This window comes from Culex quinquefasciatus, chromosome 2 (assembly GCF_015732765.1).
Source record: "Culex quinquefasciatus strain JHB chromosome 2, VPISU_Cqui_1.0_pri_paternal, whole genome shotgun sequence".
In the NCBI taxonomy this organism is placed as follows: Eukaryota; Metazoa; Arthropoda; class Insecta; order Diptera; family Culicidae; genus Culex; species Culex quinquefasciatus.
In genome coordinates this window covers 8,858,080-8,877,316 of record NC_051862.1, presented here as the reverse complement: position 1 = coordinate 8,877,316, position 19,237 = coordinate 8,858,080, and the positions used below count along the sequence as shown (strand labels likewise).

General features: G+C 32.6%; 1 protein-coding gene across 1 annotated transcript in view; it reads left to right on the top strand.

Moving 5' to 3' along the window:
• Positions 1–19,237, top strand: part of LOC6043954 (neuroligin-3) — a 291,951-nt gene that overhangs the window by 153,844 nt on the left and 118,870 nt on the right. Inside the window, exon 6 of the mRNA XM_038255705.1 lies at positions 17,723–17,864. Within this exon, the coding sequence (XP_038111633.1) occupies positions 17,723–17,864 (142 nt within the window). The remainder of the gene's footprint in view (positions 1–17,722; positions 17,865–19,237) is intronic.

Below are 19,237 nucleotides of genomic sequence, written 5' to 3'. Positions count from 1 at the left end.
GAAATTTTACAAAACAGCCATCCTGGCATTTCGCTGACGTTTTGGCATGTAATACTAAGAGCAACTTGCTGGAAGAAATAATTATACGCAATTCTCGGAGGAAGTCTTGATTCAATTTTGCCATTTCAGAGGAAGCAGGTTCACCGCATCAAAATGATACAAACAAAAGCTAAGTAAACCCCTTGTTAACAGTGGGTGAAGGTTAGACTGGTTCAACAGTTGATAACTCTCATTTATAATTTAAGCTAATTTTTTTGTTGTTGTTTTAAATAAACCTTTTCTGAGTATTTCCCGCAGAATTTCACATAAAATCAAGGTCGCTGCTTTCATTTTAAATTTGTTGAAACATTGTTCATGCATTTTCAATTCCAAAAGAAGCTATTTTACATAATTGGATTTTAATACCATTTTGCGAACTTTTCATACAAAAACGGCATGTAAATATGATTTTCTAAAATCTCTTGTTTGTAAAGATTTTTTTTTCTGATTTGGTGTCTTTGGTGAACTTCTCAGAAAAAAAATAAATAATTGGAGAAAAACAAATCCCGTTTTTGTTTTACATTTTAGGTCACTGCAAATTTTATGTAAACATGTAAAACTTCAAAAAAGGAATCTAACTAGAATACATCGATATCATTTTTTAGATTTTATTTTATTAGATTAGATTTTAGATTTAATTTGGTACACTTAAAGTTTTTTACTAACAAATTTATCTATTTAGAGTCTAAAAAATGATCACAGACTTTGGAGATATTTGGTTTAATTTGAACTTTAGAAAATCTGTAATAATATTTTTAGTTTTTTTTTTTAATTTGGAAATGGCATTTGACCTTGACTAGCGCTGAGGAACAAAACTATGAATATGAAATTTGGACCCAACTTATCATTTAAGGGCAGGGCCGTAGCCAGGATTTTTGTTAGGGGGGGGGCTTGGGTGCAAAAATTCAAGGAGTATAAAAATCAGCAAATCATTTATACCATCACTTGGTTTGTGGTATAATTATTGAGATGAATTGTAAAATTTTAATGTAATGTATGCAAAAAAGTTTTCGAAGATTTTCATATTAAGTTATCAATGTATTTATTGAAGAAACTCGTTCGTCATTTTTTTCTTTATTTTAACAGCTAGTTTGTATTAAAGGAGTAGAGAAAGTGTTTTTTAACATTTTCTTGAATTGTTTAATTGTAATCCAATTTCGTGATAAACGTCGCTAAATTTAAAATATACTTAACTTGAATAAAATTTTTGAAAGCATAATTTTTTTTTAAAAGAAATATCGATTTATCTAACCATAAGTATTATGTTTTCTGTATTTTATACTGAGAGAAATTTTAAACCGTCTGGATTTACATTTTCAGCTGTGTGATAATTGTGATGGTTTATCTAACATTTTTCATTTTTCTAGCACAACATAAAACTCATAACTGGAATATTTGTTTTTCTTAAAATTTTATAAACAAACTTAAACAATGTTTTATTTTAATTGTTCTAAGCTATTGAAGCCATTTCATATTTTGCGAAGCTCCTGGTGCTCTCAAAAATAAATAATTTTAATGAAATACAAAAAATATAATCGTTGAAATTTCAGCTTCTGAAGTGTCTCCATGGCAACCAAAAAAATTACGTCGAATCTCAAGTTTACATCAACTGAGTTTACATGTGATTCATTTTTTCCGTGTCGAGTAAATTCACATTTTTTTTCTGTGTAGGCCTATAATAAATATATATTTGAGGAAAAAAAAATCAGTGCCTGTGTTTAATTTTAATGTGTTAAAAATTTTTGATAAAATGTATTAAATCAATTTTTAACGCCAAAATATTCACTGGAAGAGTTGTTAATAATGCATATGTAACCATTTTTAAATGCACATGTAACCGTTAAAATTTTCCTCGATTGCATCAAACATTAAAACGAATCATGTTTAATTTTAATATTCCGACTAAACGCCATTTTCAAATTCATTACTCATTGTATTCTGAAAATTGGTCCAGAATTTGAGCAAAAATAAAATTTTATATTTACGAAACGTTGCTAAATTAAAAATAAAGAAAACTTTATGTAAGAATTCATAAATTGATTAGTTTTATCCTGTAAATCTAATCTTAGTCTGCACTTGAATTCAAACATACCAATATTCGAAGCATCAAAAAAATAAGATTATTAAAACATAATTTATTGAAATGATTGAAAATTATTTTTTGAATATCTTTATTTGAAAATGATAAATAATGTTTTTTTTTTATAATTTAAGGATTTTTTTAGTTGTAATTATTTTATATTTTTTATGTATTTGATTTTTTTCATTTTTGGAATTTCTGATTTTTTTGAAATTATCATGTGTAATTATTATCTTAAATTTTTGTTTTAAAAGTAAAGAATACTTTATGTAAGAATTCTTAAATCAATTACATTTTTCCTGTAAATCAAATCTTAGTCTGAATTTTACTACAAGAACTATATTTTACTTTCAAACGAAAATTTTAAAAAATGTCCTGTAGTACGGAGACTCTTAAAACTCCATACAAAAAATCTCAAGGAACGGTCAAGAAAAGGTTTACGAAAAGACTTCTCTTAAGCGGTACGCAGCTGAAAAGGAACAGAAACAAAAAGCGTCGTTTGATATTTCTTCGGGAGCAATATGTGTTGATGAGATTTTGATTTGTTTATTTGGATGCGACTGAAAATAACGTTTGAAAATAATGTATTCGCTTAAATAATATTGAAGAATTGCCTCATGAAGCTGACTATCAAAACGCTGAATCTTAAAATGCTGAAATAAGGAAAAGCCATTACAAAAATCATTTAATTTTCTGGTAAATATAAATTAATTTAGGAATACTAGAATTCAAACATAAAAATATTTAAAGCATCCAAAAATTAAGATTGAAAAACATAATTTATTGGATTTTGAATAACTTAATTTTAAAATGATATTTTTTTAGTTTAGGATTTCTTAAGTATCAATTATTTTATTAATTTTTCAGTTTTAGATTTTTTAATTTTTGGAATTTCAGATTTTTGATATTATTCTGTTGAATTGTTATCTTAAATTTTTTATGTTTTTATTATTTTTATTTTTGATTTCTGGCATTTCTTTGTCTTATACCAAAAAAATTTAAATCAAAAATTATGAAAATTTAGAAATTTGAAAGTGTAAAATTTTAAAAATCTTCAATTAGCCGTTGCGAATATTATTCTGAAGTTTATGTCACTAAACTCTGACCAAAGTTGAGAGGGTTACAAATCAAAACTACAAGCTATGGTTTTATTATTTTAAAAGTGTTCAAAACACACTTTAAATCAGTACAGTTGTTTTGCATCATTAGTTTTCAAAATATCTAGCTGATGGCGAAATCCTTTTTCGTGAGAAAAACTTTCCGCGGTTCCGCAACATGCTACAAAAATTCTAAATATTTTTAAACGAGCCCAAACATGTCGTATATGATTATCAAAGCAGGAAAAACATTTCAAATTTGTTTTCCGAACCGACCTGGTCGCTGGTCCAAAAAGACTTAATCGAAATAAGTTATTTCCATTAAAATTGTGAAGCTATTTTTTAAATATTGTTTTTGCTCTCTGTTTTTTGGTCCATTTTGAAAAGGTGGCAACATAAACTTTGGAAAATATTTACAATTGAGATTCAGAAATAAGAAATTATAAAAAAAATAATAAAGAAATTTTAAAATTTTCAAAATGCAAATTCTAATCTGTAAAATCCAAAAAATAGAAATTAAATAGTTTAAAAATGAATTATTGATCAGAAATTATATAATTTGAAAGTGATGTTTCATTAATTTAATTTCAGAGTTTTTGAATCCAAGCTTAAATTTTTTTTAACGTTTTGAATATTTTTATCATTTTATTTCTTCCTTTAAAAATCGCAAGCTCATGCACAAAGTGAAAATTAGTTGATAATAAGTATTCACTTAGTTGATCTTCCGATTTTTGATATATTAAATAAAAATTGGAGATTAGCCACGGTGGAAACTAAAAAATGTGACCAAAAGAAAGAATTTTGGACGAGTGGTTTCGGAAAAAAGGTTTACGAAAAAGTAATAAAAAAATACACACAGATATTTCTCAAGCATTTTTCTCTAAGGTCTTAGATATGTAACTAACCATATTCTTAAAACCAAAACGATAAAATTAGAATTGTATTTCTGATAATAGTCAAAATTCACTCAAATGTTTTTCATATTAAATGCTTTCGTTTTTGAAAACAAAATCTAAATATTTTTGAGAAATTATGATAAATTTTGAAAAATGTAGAGAAAAACATGTATTAAAAGTTTAAAGGTTTTAATGCAAATAAAGGAGGGCTATTAATTTTACAATCCAAATTCGACTAGCCGAAGCCTCGATTATCCAAAGTTTCGATTATCTGAAGTTCGAAGGACTTCGGATAACCGAATCAGGAACAAATGAAATCGGCATGTTTTATTTGCTTGTTTTTAACATCAAATTCGGCATCTGTTTTTAATGGTCCAATACACCAAGTTTTTGCTTTTGGGTGTTTTTAATACCCTGACGGTTTCAAAAGCACCCAAAAAGCAAAAACTGGAAATTTGGTTTATTAGACCTTTTAAAAAAAACACCAGAAATATTCCTTAACCTCCATTTTGACCGCCACATTGAATCCAAAAATTCTAAATTATTTTATGGTTCTTCAGGGGTCATACTTAAGTTCTACAATCAAAAATAAGACAACAAGATCTAAGGATTTTTGCTGTCCCTATTCAGACTGTAGTTCCGATTCGCCCCAGATGACGGTAATTATTTCTATGTAGCCCCTTAGAGCAGTCCGCTCGGAAATTGCTATTTTCGAAGGTTAATAACTTTTTAGCAAAAACCCAAAAATAAGGTGTCTTCGGGAAAGTTTTTCCAAATTTAAAGAAGATATTAGTTCTGAAAATTGATAAGAACTGGATAGTTATTGCGCCTTCCATTGGTCAAAAACTGAAACAGTTGCTTTTCTCCATACAATTTGACGATTTTGCCCAAACTTGGTGGTCAGTGGTCAGAAAAAGCTCAAATTTTGGAACATAGGCTAGTGATGCGTAAATCTTTGATTTCAGGGGATAGCCCCAAGTAAGCCCAGATTTGGACCATCCTAACCAATGTAATGCTAAAACTACAAGATAAATGAGATGTTACTGAATGGAACAATGTTCAAATCTGCAGCTCAATTTTTAAATATCCAAATTTTGGATCTCTATCTTACAAATTATTTCTGGGAAGAGAACACACTATCATTGATTTAAGATTTTTTAAGGTAGTTCAATTTAAAAAAAAATTGTAAAAAATTTCGGGGGGGGCTGCAGCCCGGAAGCCCCCCCCCTGGCTACGGGCCTGTTTAAGGGGTTACAAATTGGCAAAATTGTCAGAGGTGACCACACATTTAAACATTTTTAAATCGGTTTTTCGGTCACATCTGTTAACAAAACAAATTCGTAGCAGTTCAAACATGTGGAGAAGACTCGTTAAAGCAGCCTCATGTGCACGTCAATGACGAATTTTTGTTATATTTTTTAAGATTAACATATTTTTTGTTTTTTATTTAACAAAATGATGTTTGATGTTTGATTTTTGTTTTTTTTTTTTCAAAAAGCAAAATTTAAAAATCGAGCTTTGTCATACACACGGGAAATATCTTGGGTGCCTTCACTCAAAATTTCAGCCAATTTGGTTCCTTCCGTCTTGAGATATCGTGGCACCCGTAAATCAACTCAGTGTTTCGAGAAAAACTCTCACAAAGTTTGGCAGTTTGCTTAAAACATGGCAAAATTTTGAGCTTAAACTGTATCTTACTCAGTTTAATCATGAAAAATTATCCGTTTAGGAGTGATTGAATATCATAATTTTAGAGGATTTAATCAATGTTCTATAATATGAAATTATGTGATTTTCTGCATGCATGTAACCCCTTAAGAGACATTGTCTGGAATGTAGTCATTCTAAAGAAGACATTTGTGTCCTCGGCCAAATTTTAGGTTATGATTTGGACTTTTTATGAAAAGATAAGTTAAAAGGAAAAAAATGAGTTTCGGGTGATGTAAAATCTGGAACCGGAGCTATTGCCTTATGAAACATAAATGATTTAATAAAAAAAAATCCAAAATATAAAAAATATTTTCAAATGAAAAATTCAATGTGCCATCGAAAGGTAAATCACACTGTTTGATGAGGTGCACCGTATTTAAGGTATAACCAACGCTGTGGAATACGAAAAATGATCATTTTTTTGCAAATTCAATATTATTTATCTGGAACAAGCACCCCTGCAAAAAACATTTCTGCTCTTCAATGAAAAAAAAAATGTTGTGAAATGCTTTACTCCTTTTATATATATATATATATATATATATATATATATATATATATATATATATATATATATATATATATATATATATATATATATATATATATATATATATATATATATATATACAGCAATTCCATTTGAAAAGAGCCTAAACCAAAAAAGTTCTCCGATCGGGCTCAAAATTTTTCTGGGGTTCCTTGGCCAAAATAATTAGACCCGTATTTTTGTTTGGCCATTAGGGTGACCTACGCCGTGTTAGGGTGGTTCGAAAAATGGCAATTTTCGTCGATTTTCGCAAAACCACTTTTTCTAAAATCATATCTCCGCGCCATTTCATCCGATTTTAGCTGTCTTAGATGCAAAGAAAGGTGATGAGTTTGGCTATTTGGGAAAAATAGTAGAAAGTCCCAAAAATCTAGCTTAACTATTGAAAAGTCGTATGAAAACTTAAAATGGCGTTTTGACCGTGTCTGGACCAAAGAGCCTATGTCTGAAAATATTTTATCGGATTCCTCGGAAAATTTCACATAACATATCAAAAATTGGCGATGTCGAACCGTACGTTTTGGAGATACGATTTTTTGAAAATAAAAACTGCGTTTTTCGACGCGCCACGCGCAAAAACGGGAAAATGACGAAATCGGCAAAAAATCAACTTTTTTCACTAAAACTGCGATAACTTTAAAATTTCAGCGATGACCTATAGATGTTTGGGTATCAAAATTTTTGTAATTGAAAGACGCAACTTTTGGTACCATAACATCTATAGGTCATCGCTGAAATTTTAAAGTTATCGCAGTTTTAGTGGAAAAAGTTGATTTTTTGCCGATTTCGTAATTTTCCCGTTTTTGCGCGTGGCGCGTCGAAAAACGCAGTTTTTTTTTCAAAAAATCATATCTCGGAAACGTACGGTTCGACATCGCCAATTTTTAGACATGTTATGTAAAATTTTCCGAGGAATCCGATAAAAATATTTTCAGACATAGGCTCTTTGGTCCAGACACGGTCAAAACGCCATTTTAAGTTTTCATATGACTTTTCAATAGTTAAGCTAGATTTTGGGACTTTACTATTTTTCCCAAATAGCCAAACTCATCACTTTTCTTTTGCGTCTAAGACAGCTAAATTCGGATGAAATGGCGCGGAGATATGATTTTTAGAAAAAAGTGGTTTTTGCGAAAATCGACGAAAATTGCCATTTTTCGAACCACCCTAACACGGCGTAGGTCACCCTAATGGCCAAACAAAAAAATACGGGTCTAATTATTTTGGCCAAGGAACCCCCAGAAAATTTTGAGCCCGATCGGAGAACTTTTTTTGGTTTAGGCTCTTTTCAAATGGAATTGCTGTATATATATATATATATATATATATATATATATATATATATATATATATATATATATATATATATATATATATATATATATATACATATATATATATGTATTTTTAACCAAACTAAACATTTCAATAAATGGGTAAAACACTTATTTTGGAGACAGGCTTGCATTGAAAAAAAAACATTGCTATCAAAAAGAGCAAAAACATTTCTAGTTCTGTTAGAAATATTTTTGCTCTTTTTGATAGCAATGTGTTTTTTTTTCAGTTACCATGATTTTGTCAGTAGAGGAAAAGGAACTTTAAAGGTGACACTAATAAAAATGTCTCTTGATAAAATTTTAAAGTTTTCTAATTTTGTCGAAAGCATTGTTTTGCACTTTGCATCTTTTGTCTTATTTTTTAGTTTTTAGTTCAAACAAAAAATAATTCACGAAAATTCGAAATTCTTGACAGTTAATCTATAATAGCCTTATATATTAGCCATACAGATTTAAATAACTTTTTTTATTATCTCCCCCTTCAAATAATGGTAGTATGGTAGTCAAACCATGTTATTTTACACGAAGTCATAGAAAAATATCATGACTCACCTTCAGTTTTCTAATGAATTTTACATAAAATGTAGAAAAAATATACATTTTTGTGGTCGAAATTAAATAAATTAAATCAATTTTCACACTTGTTTTTGCTTCATCAGTTCATTTTATTAATTTCATTACATCGGTGCAGTTGTTATCCTGAGCTGAGATATGGACTATGTACCTTTCAGCAGCTGATTTGTTCGAAATGGGGAGAGAGTTTACTGGTACTAAGGAGAACGAATTCGACAGAGAAGAAAAAAATATGCAAAAATAACCTTCGAAATAGCTAATAGATGTGGCATAGTTAGAGAAAAGGAGGCATTACTTATTCTAATATTGCAGCTCAATAGCTTCATCAGTCATTTTTCATTTAGTTACATTGTTTATATTCAATTCAAATGTATTTAAGTTCATATTTGAAACCATTTTTGTAAGACCGCTAACAAATTGAAAATCTGTATCTGTAATCTGTAAATGAAATTGAAAAATGGTTGCGACCATATTGGTGGTTATTTGAAAAAATCAATACTGTTTAAAAAATTCATAACTCGGTTAATGATTTTTTTGCACAATTTGGAAATTTCTGAAAAGTTGGCATTTGATGTCCCCTAAAAAATATCAAAAAATAAAATAAAATAAAAATAGAGTATTCTAGCATATCAAGTTTTAGTGAAAAAAGTTAAATTTGTATGGAAATTTTTTGGATAAATTTCTGATGCAAAATGGCTTCTTTGGGCATACCGAGGGCACCAAAAAAGTTTCAGCCGATTTAAAAGATACAAAAAAATCGATCAGAAATTTGCTCCCTTGTAAAAAAAATCGAATTTGTAAACAAAAAATAGGTATTTGAATATTGAATATTTGAAAATGGGTTCAATTTTGATAAAAGAATGGTAGCCTAATTCAGAGTAAATCTTGGCTCACAAACCTAAGACAACTTCAAAAATGTCTTGTTTTTTCATCGTATCATTGTTAAATTTCGTCCTTGTCAGAAACTGGGTTGTTTTATAAAGGACTGAAGATTGAGCCAGTCTAATATTTGGATTTATTTATTTCTAGAGTTTGTAGAAGTGAGAAACAAACATATGCGTTTTGGCACGGAGCTTGTTAAGGTCAACATTAAACAATTCTCACCCTTGTTTCACTAGGGTGGACCTCAAAAAATTACCATAATTTCAACAGTTTTAAATCAACTTCAATTTTTAATTTTTAAGCAACTAAAGAATCAAAAAGAAAGCTAAATTAGAGCCGAAAAATAAAATTAAAAGAAAATCACTCAGAAAGCACAGCTAGAACAATTTCTGTTCCCTTTTACCACATTCCCATGACAAATTTGTTCCAATTTGGCACAGGTTTGCACCACCACCACGAGAAATAAACGACTTACATGAACATGGGGAAACAGTGCCCGACGTTCGTCCTGGCGGAAAATTAGGACACACTTTCCACAGTTACATTCGGGTGTGCGCTTTATGGAGTTGCACTGCGGCGGCAGTAGGACGAACGGTCTCAGATGGCAATTTCACGAGCTGTCAAGCCGCTGGTTTGAGGGTGGGAGTGATAAAAAAAATGGCGAGGAAAAGTGCAGGCGGGCCCAATGCATGCCAAATGGGGAAAATGGATGGAGCAGAAGGAAATTAAGAGCGAAAAAGTTGTGGGTGTAAAATAAACGACAAATGTGATATTAAAAATGTGAACCTTCTGGGACCGAGGTTGGGTGCAGCTGAGAGAGGAGGAGAAGAGAACGAAAATCAGGACGTGAAAAATTTTGCATGGTCAGAATGCTGATTGTTTCAAACGGGAAATTAGTTTTTTTAGGTTAAAGTCAGAGTCAGAGTCAGAGTCAGAGTCAGAGTCAGAGTCAGAGTCAGAGTCAGAGTCAGAGTCAGAGTCAGAGTCAGAGTCAGAGTCAGAGTCAGAGTCAGAGTTAATGTTTATATTTAGATTTGGTTTTGATCTGTGTTGAGACTCTTTCATGAGCATCGATTAGGCATATTTAAAAATTCAACTATTCTACCCTTTCCCCTAACGAGCTCTACATATTCTGGCATAGCCTCGGCACATCTACAGCAAAAAGCAAAGAGTAACGATGCCAGTTTGGGCAGATCATTTGCAATTTAAAAATAATGATGAACATCGGAGAATCGAGAGTTCACTCCTTTCGCCATCCGAGGATACACGGCCATCGTTAGCAACGTTCACCGTCATCGACTGAAGAGACGGCCTCTTCCGGGTAAAAGTTCGAACGGGTGTGGTTTCTCCCCTCTCGACCACCGGCGTCGTCGTCGTCGTCATTGTAGAAAAGAGTGGGAAAACATGCAAAATCCATCCGTGTCTTTCTGAATTATTAAGCGCCAGTTCGGTCGAACGGAATTCACTCATCTTTTCTAATTTGATTGGAGTTTAATTTCGGGGAAAACGATGCTCTGCTTTGGCGAGAGCCAGCTGATGAAGCACCATTCTGTTGATGGACTCCGGTGTGGAGTCTAGCGGTATCGGATCGATAAACTGAATGTCAGCCGATGGCAGGAAGAAGATGAACGACGGTCCATTGGATTCGAATTTTGGGATTCGTTGGAGGGGGAGGTTCTTGGTATTCGATCAGGAAGTTTTCATTTTTGCAACAGTTGGTGATGAATTAGACTTTGTTACCGTTTGCCAAAAGCTAGATATTTGAATCTTACAACGAATTCGAAACTTCTTACTTCTTACTTCTTACTTCTTACTTCTTACTTCTTATTTCTTACTTCTTACTTCTTACTTCTTACTTCTTACTTCTTACTTCTTACTTCTTACTTCTTACTTCTTACTTCTTACTTACTTCTTACTTCTTACTTCTTACTTCTTACTTACTTCTTACTTCTTACTTCTTACTTCTTACTTCTTACTTCTTACTTCTTACTTCTTACTTCTTACTTCTTACTTCTTACTTACTTCTTACTTCTTACTTCTTACTTCTTACTTCTTACTTCTTACTTCTTACTTCTTACTTACTTCTTACTTCTTACTTCTTACTTACTTCTTACTTCTTACTTCTTACTTCTTACTTACTTCTTACTTCTTACTTACTTCTTACTTCTTACTTACTTCTTACTTCTTACTTCTTACTTCTTACTTCTTACTTCTTACTTCTTACTTCTTACTTCTTACTTCTTACTTCTTACTTCTTACTTCTTACTTCTTACTTCTTACTTCTTACTTCTTACTTCTTACTTCTTACTTCCTACTTCTAAAATCTAATTTTCATAATTTTAAATTTAAACTTTTAAAATGCAATCTACTACCCTGCAAACTTGGCTTTTATAAAACCAAAAACAATAACACTCCTTCCAGTTACAGCGGATTATTTCCAGCTCACAAAAACGACACATATTTAATTAATTTCTATGAATGTTGCATTTCCCCAAACAAAACTCTACACCCAACCTCACAACCTAATCCCCTTTTCCCTAGTAACACCAGTTAGAGACATTTTTTTGTTTAATTCAATTTTCACACAGCTGTTCCCAACCCAAAACTGCACATAGTGTGTGTGTGTGTGTGTTGCCATTATTTGTTCGTCACAATTTAGGTCAAAGCACTACCAGAACGGGGGAATTTTTGTGCAGTGCACTCACGACAAAAAAAAAGCTCGAAGGAAAAATGAAAGCTTTCATAAAATAAACCCCGGAAAGCGACGGAAAAGTGTAACTCGGCTTTGCACTTGCTCCGACAGCGTCGACGGTGGCACGAGGCTGTTATTTTTGGGTTTTTATTATTTTCGTACGGTACGAAAGTGGAATAGTAAAGTGGGAAAATATTATATTAATTTCCGGGAAGGCGGGAATGCTTGCTAAAATTTTACTCGTAAGAGCAAGCATTAAAATGCTTTGTGCTCATTTTATTCAGTGAAATTTCTTTAGTGATAATACTTTTTATTTTAATAGGAATTTAATTTATTTTGATTGAACAAAAACAAAGCACAAAAAGGATCAAATTTGCTGCTTGCCACACAAAAACAAGCAATGAAAGCTTCATCAACATTTCAGCACCGATTAAGATGACGATGATAAAACTGAAACTATTTGTCATCATTGGTCAATTGAGTTAATCTTGCGGCAAAAAAGAGTAACTTCCCGATGTGCTGGGAAATTTATAGAGCAAACCAGACGGGGCGTGAAATTGGCAGTTGTGGCAGACTTTCTTCGATGAGTCGGCACAAAGTGAGCTTTTGTTTCAGTATCGTTAAAGGAGTTGGTCTTAAGATTCGTATAGCGTTGGTTGAAAAATCTATTGGAAAGATTTTAAATATTTTTTTATTTTTTGGTTTATATTCAATCTTAAATTTATTTTCGAAAAAAGTTTCCACGTGGTTAGTGGATGGTCCCTTTACGGTGCTGTACATTGGAATTCCACAATAATAAAAACATTTGTGATCGATCACAGACATGCTAAATATGATAAAACGCAGAAAAATGGATAGGTTAGGCTAGAATTTCAAATAAAATTTGGAAGTTTTTTGGAAAAAATATTTAATTTGCCACTAATTTTTCGGACTGATTATGAAGGGGGTGGGGGGACGATGACATAAACTTTGAAAAATATTTGCAACGGCCTTATTTTTAATATGAATTATGAAATTTTGTTTTCTGATGTCATTTCACAATTAATTAGTCGATCCTTAAAAGATTTGATTGCCAAATTAACAAATTATAATGCAATATGAGTTTTTGTATACTCAAGTTTTCTCTAAAAATCTTGTTTTTTGAAAACGCACAATTTTTGTTATTGGCTTTATGGTTTCCATACGAGACGATATTATGTATGCATTTTCACTCTACTTGACAACTACAATATTTATGAAGTACGGTATTTTTACAGAATTTTTTTTTTCATAAAATACCGTTACCGTAATAAATGTTGAATTAAAAACATTTTTTATGAGTATTACCGAAGCAAAATTTTGAATGCATTTTAAATTTTTAAAAGTGATTTTTTATAATGCATTTTTTTTTTCGAGAACACTCAATTTTTTATAATAGCCATTATGGGTATCAAATGAAGCGAAATGTTGCATTATTTTAACTGAGTTCTCGTTTTTAATTACTAAACTGTCACAAAATTACATAAATTTTTAAATTCCATATTTTGCATTTACATTTAATTATAGTATGCAATAGTATGCAATTTTTAAAACATTCAAGTTTATAACAAACAAACTTTTAACAAAGTGAACTTTTTCAACAAAAATTCATATCGTCCATATTGTAAATTATGAAAAATGCGATTTTTTTTCTTAAGAGCGTGTTTTTCACCGATGTGAAACAGGTCGTGTCGAGGTGCTCCGATTTGGATGAAACTTTCAGCGTTTGTTTGTCTATGCATGAGATGAACTCATGCCAAATATGAGCCCTCTACGACAAAGGGAAGTGGGGTAAAACGGGCATTGAAGTTTGAGGTCCAAAAAACCTAAAAAATCTTAAAATTGCTCGCATTTCCGTAAAACTTCATCAATTCCAACTCTCTTAGATGCATTCGAAAGGTCTTTTGAAGCCCTTCAAAATGTGCTATAGACATCCAGGATTGGTTTGACTTTTTCTCATAGCTGTTGCAAATTACTGTTAAAATTGATTTTTTTAAGACCTTAATAACTTTTTGCAACAGCCTCCAACACCCATACTCCCATAGGTCAAAAGATAGGTAATAATATGGACTATAAGCCTACGGTGTTAACTTTTTGGCCAATCGCAGTTTTTCTCATAGTTTTTCGATTTTTCTAGAACAAACAGTTTACAACGTTAGTTTTTGCCCTGTAGGCCGCCATAGCGGCACTTTTTGGTCTCAATTTTGTCATATTCGGAATCCTCGGACAATTTCACGTAAGTTAGAAGTATTGGAGTTGTAATTTTGATTGGAAAAATTGCCATTTAGAATGAATTAAAATATTTCATAACAATTTGTTGGATTAGGGGTAAAACAGGTTTTCGCCTACTTGATACAGCATTTGACGTATTGATCATAGGGTAAATAAGATCTATTTCTTTTTTCAAAAATGCTTTATTTAATTATTTTTTAAATCAAAATTACAACTCCAATACTTCTAACTTACGTGAAATTGACCGAGGATTCCGAATATGATAAAATTGAGACCAAAAAGTGCCGCTATGGCGGCCTACAGGGCAAACACTAACGTTGTAAAATGTTTGTTCTAGAAAAATCGAAAAACTATGAGAAAAACTGCGATTGGCCAAAAAGTTAACACCGTAGGCTTATAGTCCATGTTATTACCTATCTTTTGACCTATGGGAGTATGGGTGTTGGAGGCTGTTGCAAAAAGTTATTAAGGTTTTAAAAAAATCAATTTTAACGGTAATTTGCAAAAGCTATGAGAAAAAGCCAAACCAATCCTGGATGTCTATAGCACATTTTGAAGGGCTTCAAAAGATCTTTCGAATGCATCTAAGAGAGTTGGAATTGATGAAGTTTTACGGAAATGCGAGCAATTTTAAGATTTTTCATGTGTTTTGGACCTCAAACTTCAATGCCCGTTTTACCCCACTTCCCTTTGTCGTAGAGGGCTCATATTTGGCATGAGTTCATCTCATGCATAGAAAAACAAACGCTGAAAGTTTCATCCAAATCGGAGCAACTCGATACGACCTCTAGAACAAACCGAGCAGAATCTACAAATACTGCCTCTTAAAAAATACGGTGTTTTGTGAAAATTTATGTATTTAACACAACAATTTTTAAAAATCGATCTGCATGAACAATTTTGCTTTTTTTTAATTGCCGAATAAAATATTGTGTTTTCTTCTTATATTTCACAAAAAAAATGAAGTGAAAATAAATACAAAATTATACTTCTTGAAAATTTGACTACATAACAAAAATATTTTCATTCAAGTTGTCAATGCTTTCATTATTTCGCTGCGTATTTTTCAATTAAATTTAAGTATTTTTTTTAATAACAACGTATACTGTAGAGGTGGGTAAAAAAGATTCAGCCGCTCAAAGGGCCGGTTCACTGAAAATTGCGAACGAACCATGGCTCACAAAAAAAGAACCGTTGTTCTTTTTTAAGCTCCGGAATTTTGAAAGAACCGTTCCATGATGAAATGTTTTTAATTTTAAATATAATTTATTGAATTTCCACAAAAAAAGGTTCTTACGTACACGTACACGTATGTACTCTCTGGAACGGATTCCAGAAAATCTGCAGATTTTATGGAAAAAGTTACGTGAAATCAAATTTTGATCACAGGAGGCTGAAAAAGCAAACAAGAGAAAAACGTAAAGTAACAAAAAAAACAAGACGAAGTTTGTCGGGTTTGTCCAAATTTTGAAAAAGGGCGAAAGAACCGTTCAAAAGAGCGGCTCTTTTTAATGAGCGAACGAAAATGAGCGGATCCTAAAAAGAGCGGTTTTGCTCACCTCTAGTATACTGTGCAAATTGATGTATATTTTTCGTTTAAAAAAATCACATCTTTTGAAACATATTTTCGAAAACATACGGCAGTTTGTTAATTTGTTTTTGAATATTTATGCTTTGAAACTTATTTAAATTCATTTTAAAATTCAACATGATTTGGTTGGAATAAGCTCGATAAGAAAAATTTAAAAATCGTCGATAAGTTTTTTGTTGATAGATTATCGTTATCATGCTTTAATTTTGTTTTATTTTTAATCTAATCTAATCTAATCTAATCGAACACAAGCGCAGCCAGTCCGAAGAAAGCATCCTGGAAGAACTTGTGGTTAGATTACGCCCCACGTCCTTTCTTGTCAATATTAATGATTGCATTACATCTGAGTAACCCCGAATATGTATTGCAAAAATTAAAGCGGCCAGGCCTACTGCGTTGCATTAACCGCAGAGATAGATTCTGAGAACGGATCACATTTCACAGAATCAACAGGGGAGGAAGGATGCGTGGACATACCGTACCAAACGCTCCGAATGAGTTGTGGTTGGGTGTGTAAGTGTTAATTTGGCAATTAATTATTATTTTTTATGAGGGTGATGAGGGAGGGGGTGGGATTTGGTTTAAGGACATGGAAGATGGAGTGGGGTAGGAAGGATATTTCATTTGATTAATTGAATACAATATAAATTGTCTACCAAAAAAAAAGTATGGAAAGACCTCACCAAGGTTCTTCAAAGCATTAGACAAATCGAATATACATCGAATACGATGCTGTTGCTTCACTAGAACATCATCGAGTCCAGGAATACGCAGGTTGTAAACAGATTCTGGCCTTGTCGGAACGGCTGGAACCAAACGGAAATCCTTTCCGTTACGCCACACGAAAAAAATCACGCAGAGCTTCACTTTTGTCTTCAGCATGTAGATTACAGCACAAACAAATCCGAAAAACTCATCAAAAAATTTCTTGGAATTTTCCAATGAAAATTAACTCTAACCCGAAGAAAAACGTCAAATTTTTGGCACCGAACAAATTTCACGTCCAAACTCGCACATCTTAAAAATCGTCGATAAGTTTTTTGTTGATAGATTATCGTTATCATGCTTTAATTTTGTTTTATTTTTAACCTAAATAACACAACATGAACTAACAATGTGATCCGGACATAATTTTTATCAAAAAAAAAAAAAAAACTAAGATTTGCCTTGAAAAAAGGTTATTATTAAAACTTGAGTGATCATTATTTTTTATAAAGTTGTCAGATCTTCAATCTTTTGGACGTTTCAAAAAGGTCTTTAAAATAAATATCTAAAGAATATATCATATGAAGAATTTTATTTCAATCTTCAGGACCTGAAATTGATTTTTATTGCACTAATTTTTTAGCGCTTTACTCAACTTCATAGTTTTTAACAAGGACTTATGGGACCCGAAGACGGATCAAATGAGACCACACACATTTGCTCAGAATTTTAATCTGAGTTGATATGCAAACGTAAAAAAGGTTTAAGAAGTCGATTTCAGGTGAGAAAAGTGAGGAAGGCAAAAAGCCACACTCGTTCACTCATGAAAATCGAATGAAATTTTGCTCCCTGGTCATAAATTCGAGGTCCATTTTTCAATATCTCGTGACGATGGCGTTCGTACCTCCTTATTTTTCAGCATTCATAAAAAATGTTTTTTTTTTAGTAAATTGCAGCTCAAAATGGTGATGAGATAGAAAGTGGTGTCAAACAAACATTATTTGGAAAATTGGTCTACTTGCTGGTGTACTCAATATTCCGAAAATACGTATTTTTTTGAGAATATAAAAATTTCTTTTTAAACGCTTCCATTTCCCGTTGCTCAACTTTCAACAGTTGAGATACTTGTCATTTTAGGTAAAGGAGAATGGTCAAATTTGTATGGGAGCTGGTCCAAAAAAATAAAAATAGCAAATTGCTTTTACACCAAGACTGGATCGTTAACTTGCCAACTATACGAGAATTTCCTCATTTGATATGATTCGATTTCCAAATACTTAATCTCTTCAAACATTTTCTTTCCCCTCCCTCGCCCCGCAGAACTTCCCCGACATCTCGAACCGCACGGTGGCGCTCGCGTCGATGCCCAAGGGCCGCTACCAGCACCTGAAGCGCCTCCAGCCACTGCTGGCCAACCAGTCCGAGGATTGCCTCACGCTCAACATTTACGTGCCCGGCAGCGGTAAGTCCGATCAAGAAGCAGCAGCAGCAGCGAGAATTCCCTGGAAGTGATATCATTAACACAATTTAGGTTCCCGAAACGAGTACCGGCGAAGCTCGCTCTCTATCTCTCATTAGTCACTTCTGGGAAATGTGGAAATGTGAAATGTGGGCACGCTTTGGTTGTGCCATGTTTTCCAATTAAAATCGAGAAATCGAGTAGTTTCGAGTTCAGGGGGGGAGGTGTTTCGAAGTACCACAGATTAGCCAATTTGAGAGCTGCTGCTTGTGAGGCAAAACGTTGTAAACAACTTTGCGCTTGAAAGCTTTGTAGAAGTAGAAGCTTTTAGTAAAGCTTTCGTCCAGGGTCTCGCAGAACATCGTGAACGATGAGGATTATAAGAAACGCTAATGGGTTTCGAGGTTAACAACAAGGCTTAACCCCTTTGAGAGGGAGATGGGGTTGTTTTTCGCTGAAATTCAGAGAAGTCCCGCAGTGGCTGTAAACTATTTGAATTAGGAGTCGCTTCTCACTAATTTAGATGTTTAGAGAACAGGAGAGTCAATTTTTAACTAAGAATTATCTTGATTGTAATGTTGTCAAAATAAGGAAAAAAGATATTTTATATGAATATAATTTGTTTTTTTTTTTTTTTTTTGGAAAACTCAAAGATTTTGAATAAAAAAAAACCTTAAATTTCTTCCCGTTCCACCAAGCTCAACAAAATCAATAACCAGAAAACACCATATTGATTTGTCGGAACAGGTTTCGCCATCAAATCCGGGCACGATTAAATCTTCAAGCTCAGTCCCGTGAAGCATTTATTGCCCTTGTTTGCTTGAGGTAAACCGTTGAGAACACGCTTCGGTTGCGAAGGAAAACCCCGGCCCCTTCCATTTTCCAGCGGTTTTCCCTCCTTCCCGCATCATCCAACAAAATGGAAATCGGCTCCTTTTGTGAGCGCGTATTCCTTCCATAATGCAGAGGCGTATAAATTTATGTATTTTCACCTACAAACTTCGCTCCACATTTGAGATAACAATTCCATGCCCAAGTGAAGGGGAGCTTGATGTTTGCCATTTGGGCAAATATTATTTCAATCGAAACACGCTTTCAAACATATAAACACATGCGAATTTCCACGAATCTTGCTTTATCCCGGTTGGAAAATCCGGAAAATCTCGTGGAAAAACCCCCTTCAATCAAAGTCGAATCCGACCAGGGATTGTACAAACCATTTTTTACGAGGAGTGAGTTTTTCAAATATTCATGAAATCGGCCGGAATCGAAAAGTAAAAGTTTTCCATTTATTTTCCACTTTTCGCACCGTTCATGGTGGCCGAATTGGCAAAATTATATCCGCGAGGGAGGGCCGGCATGAAAAAAAAGGAAAA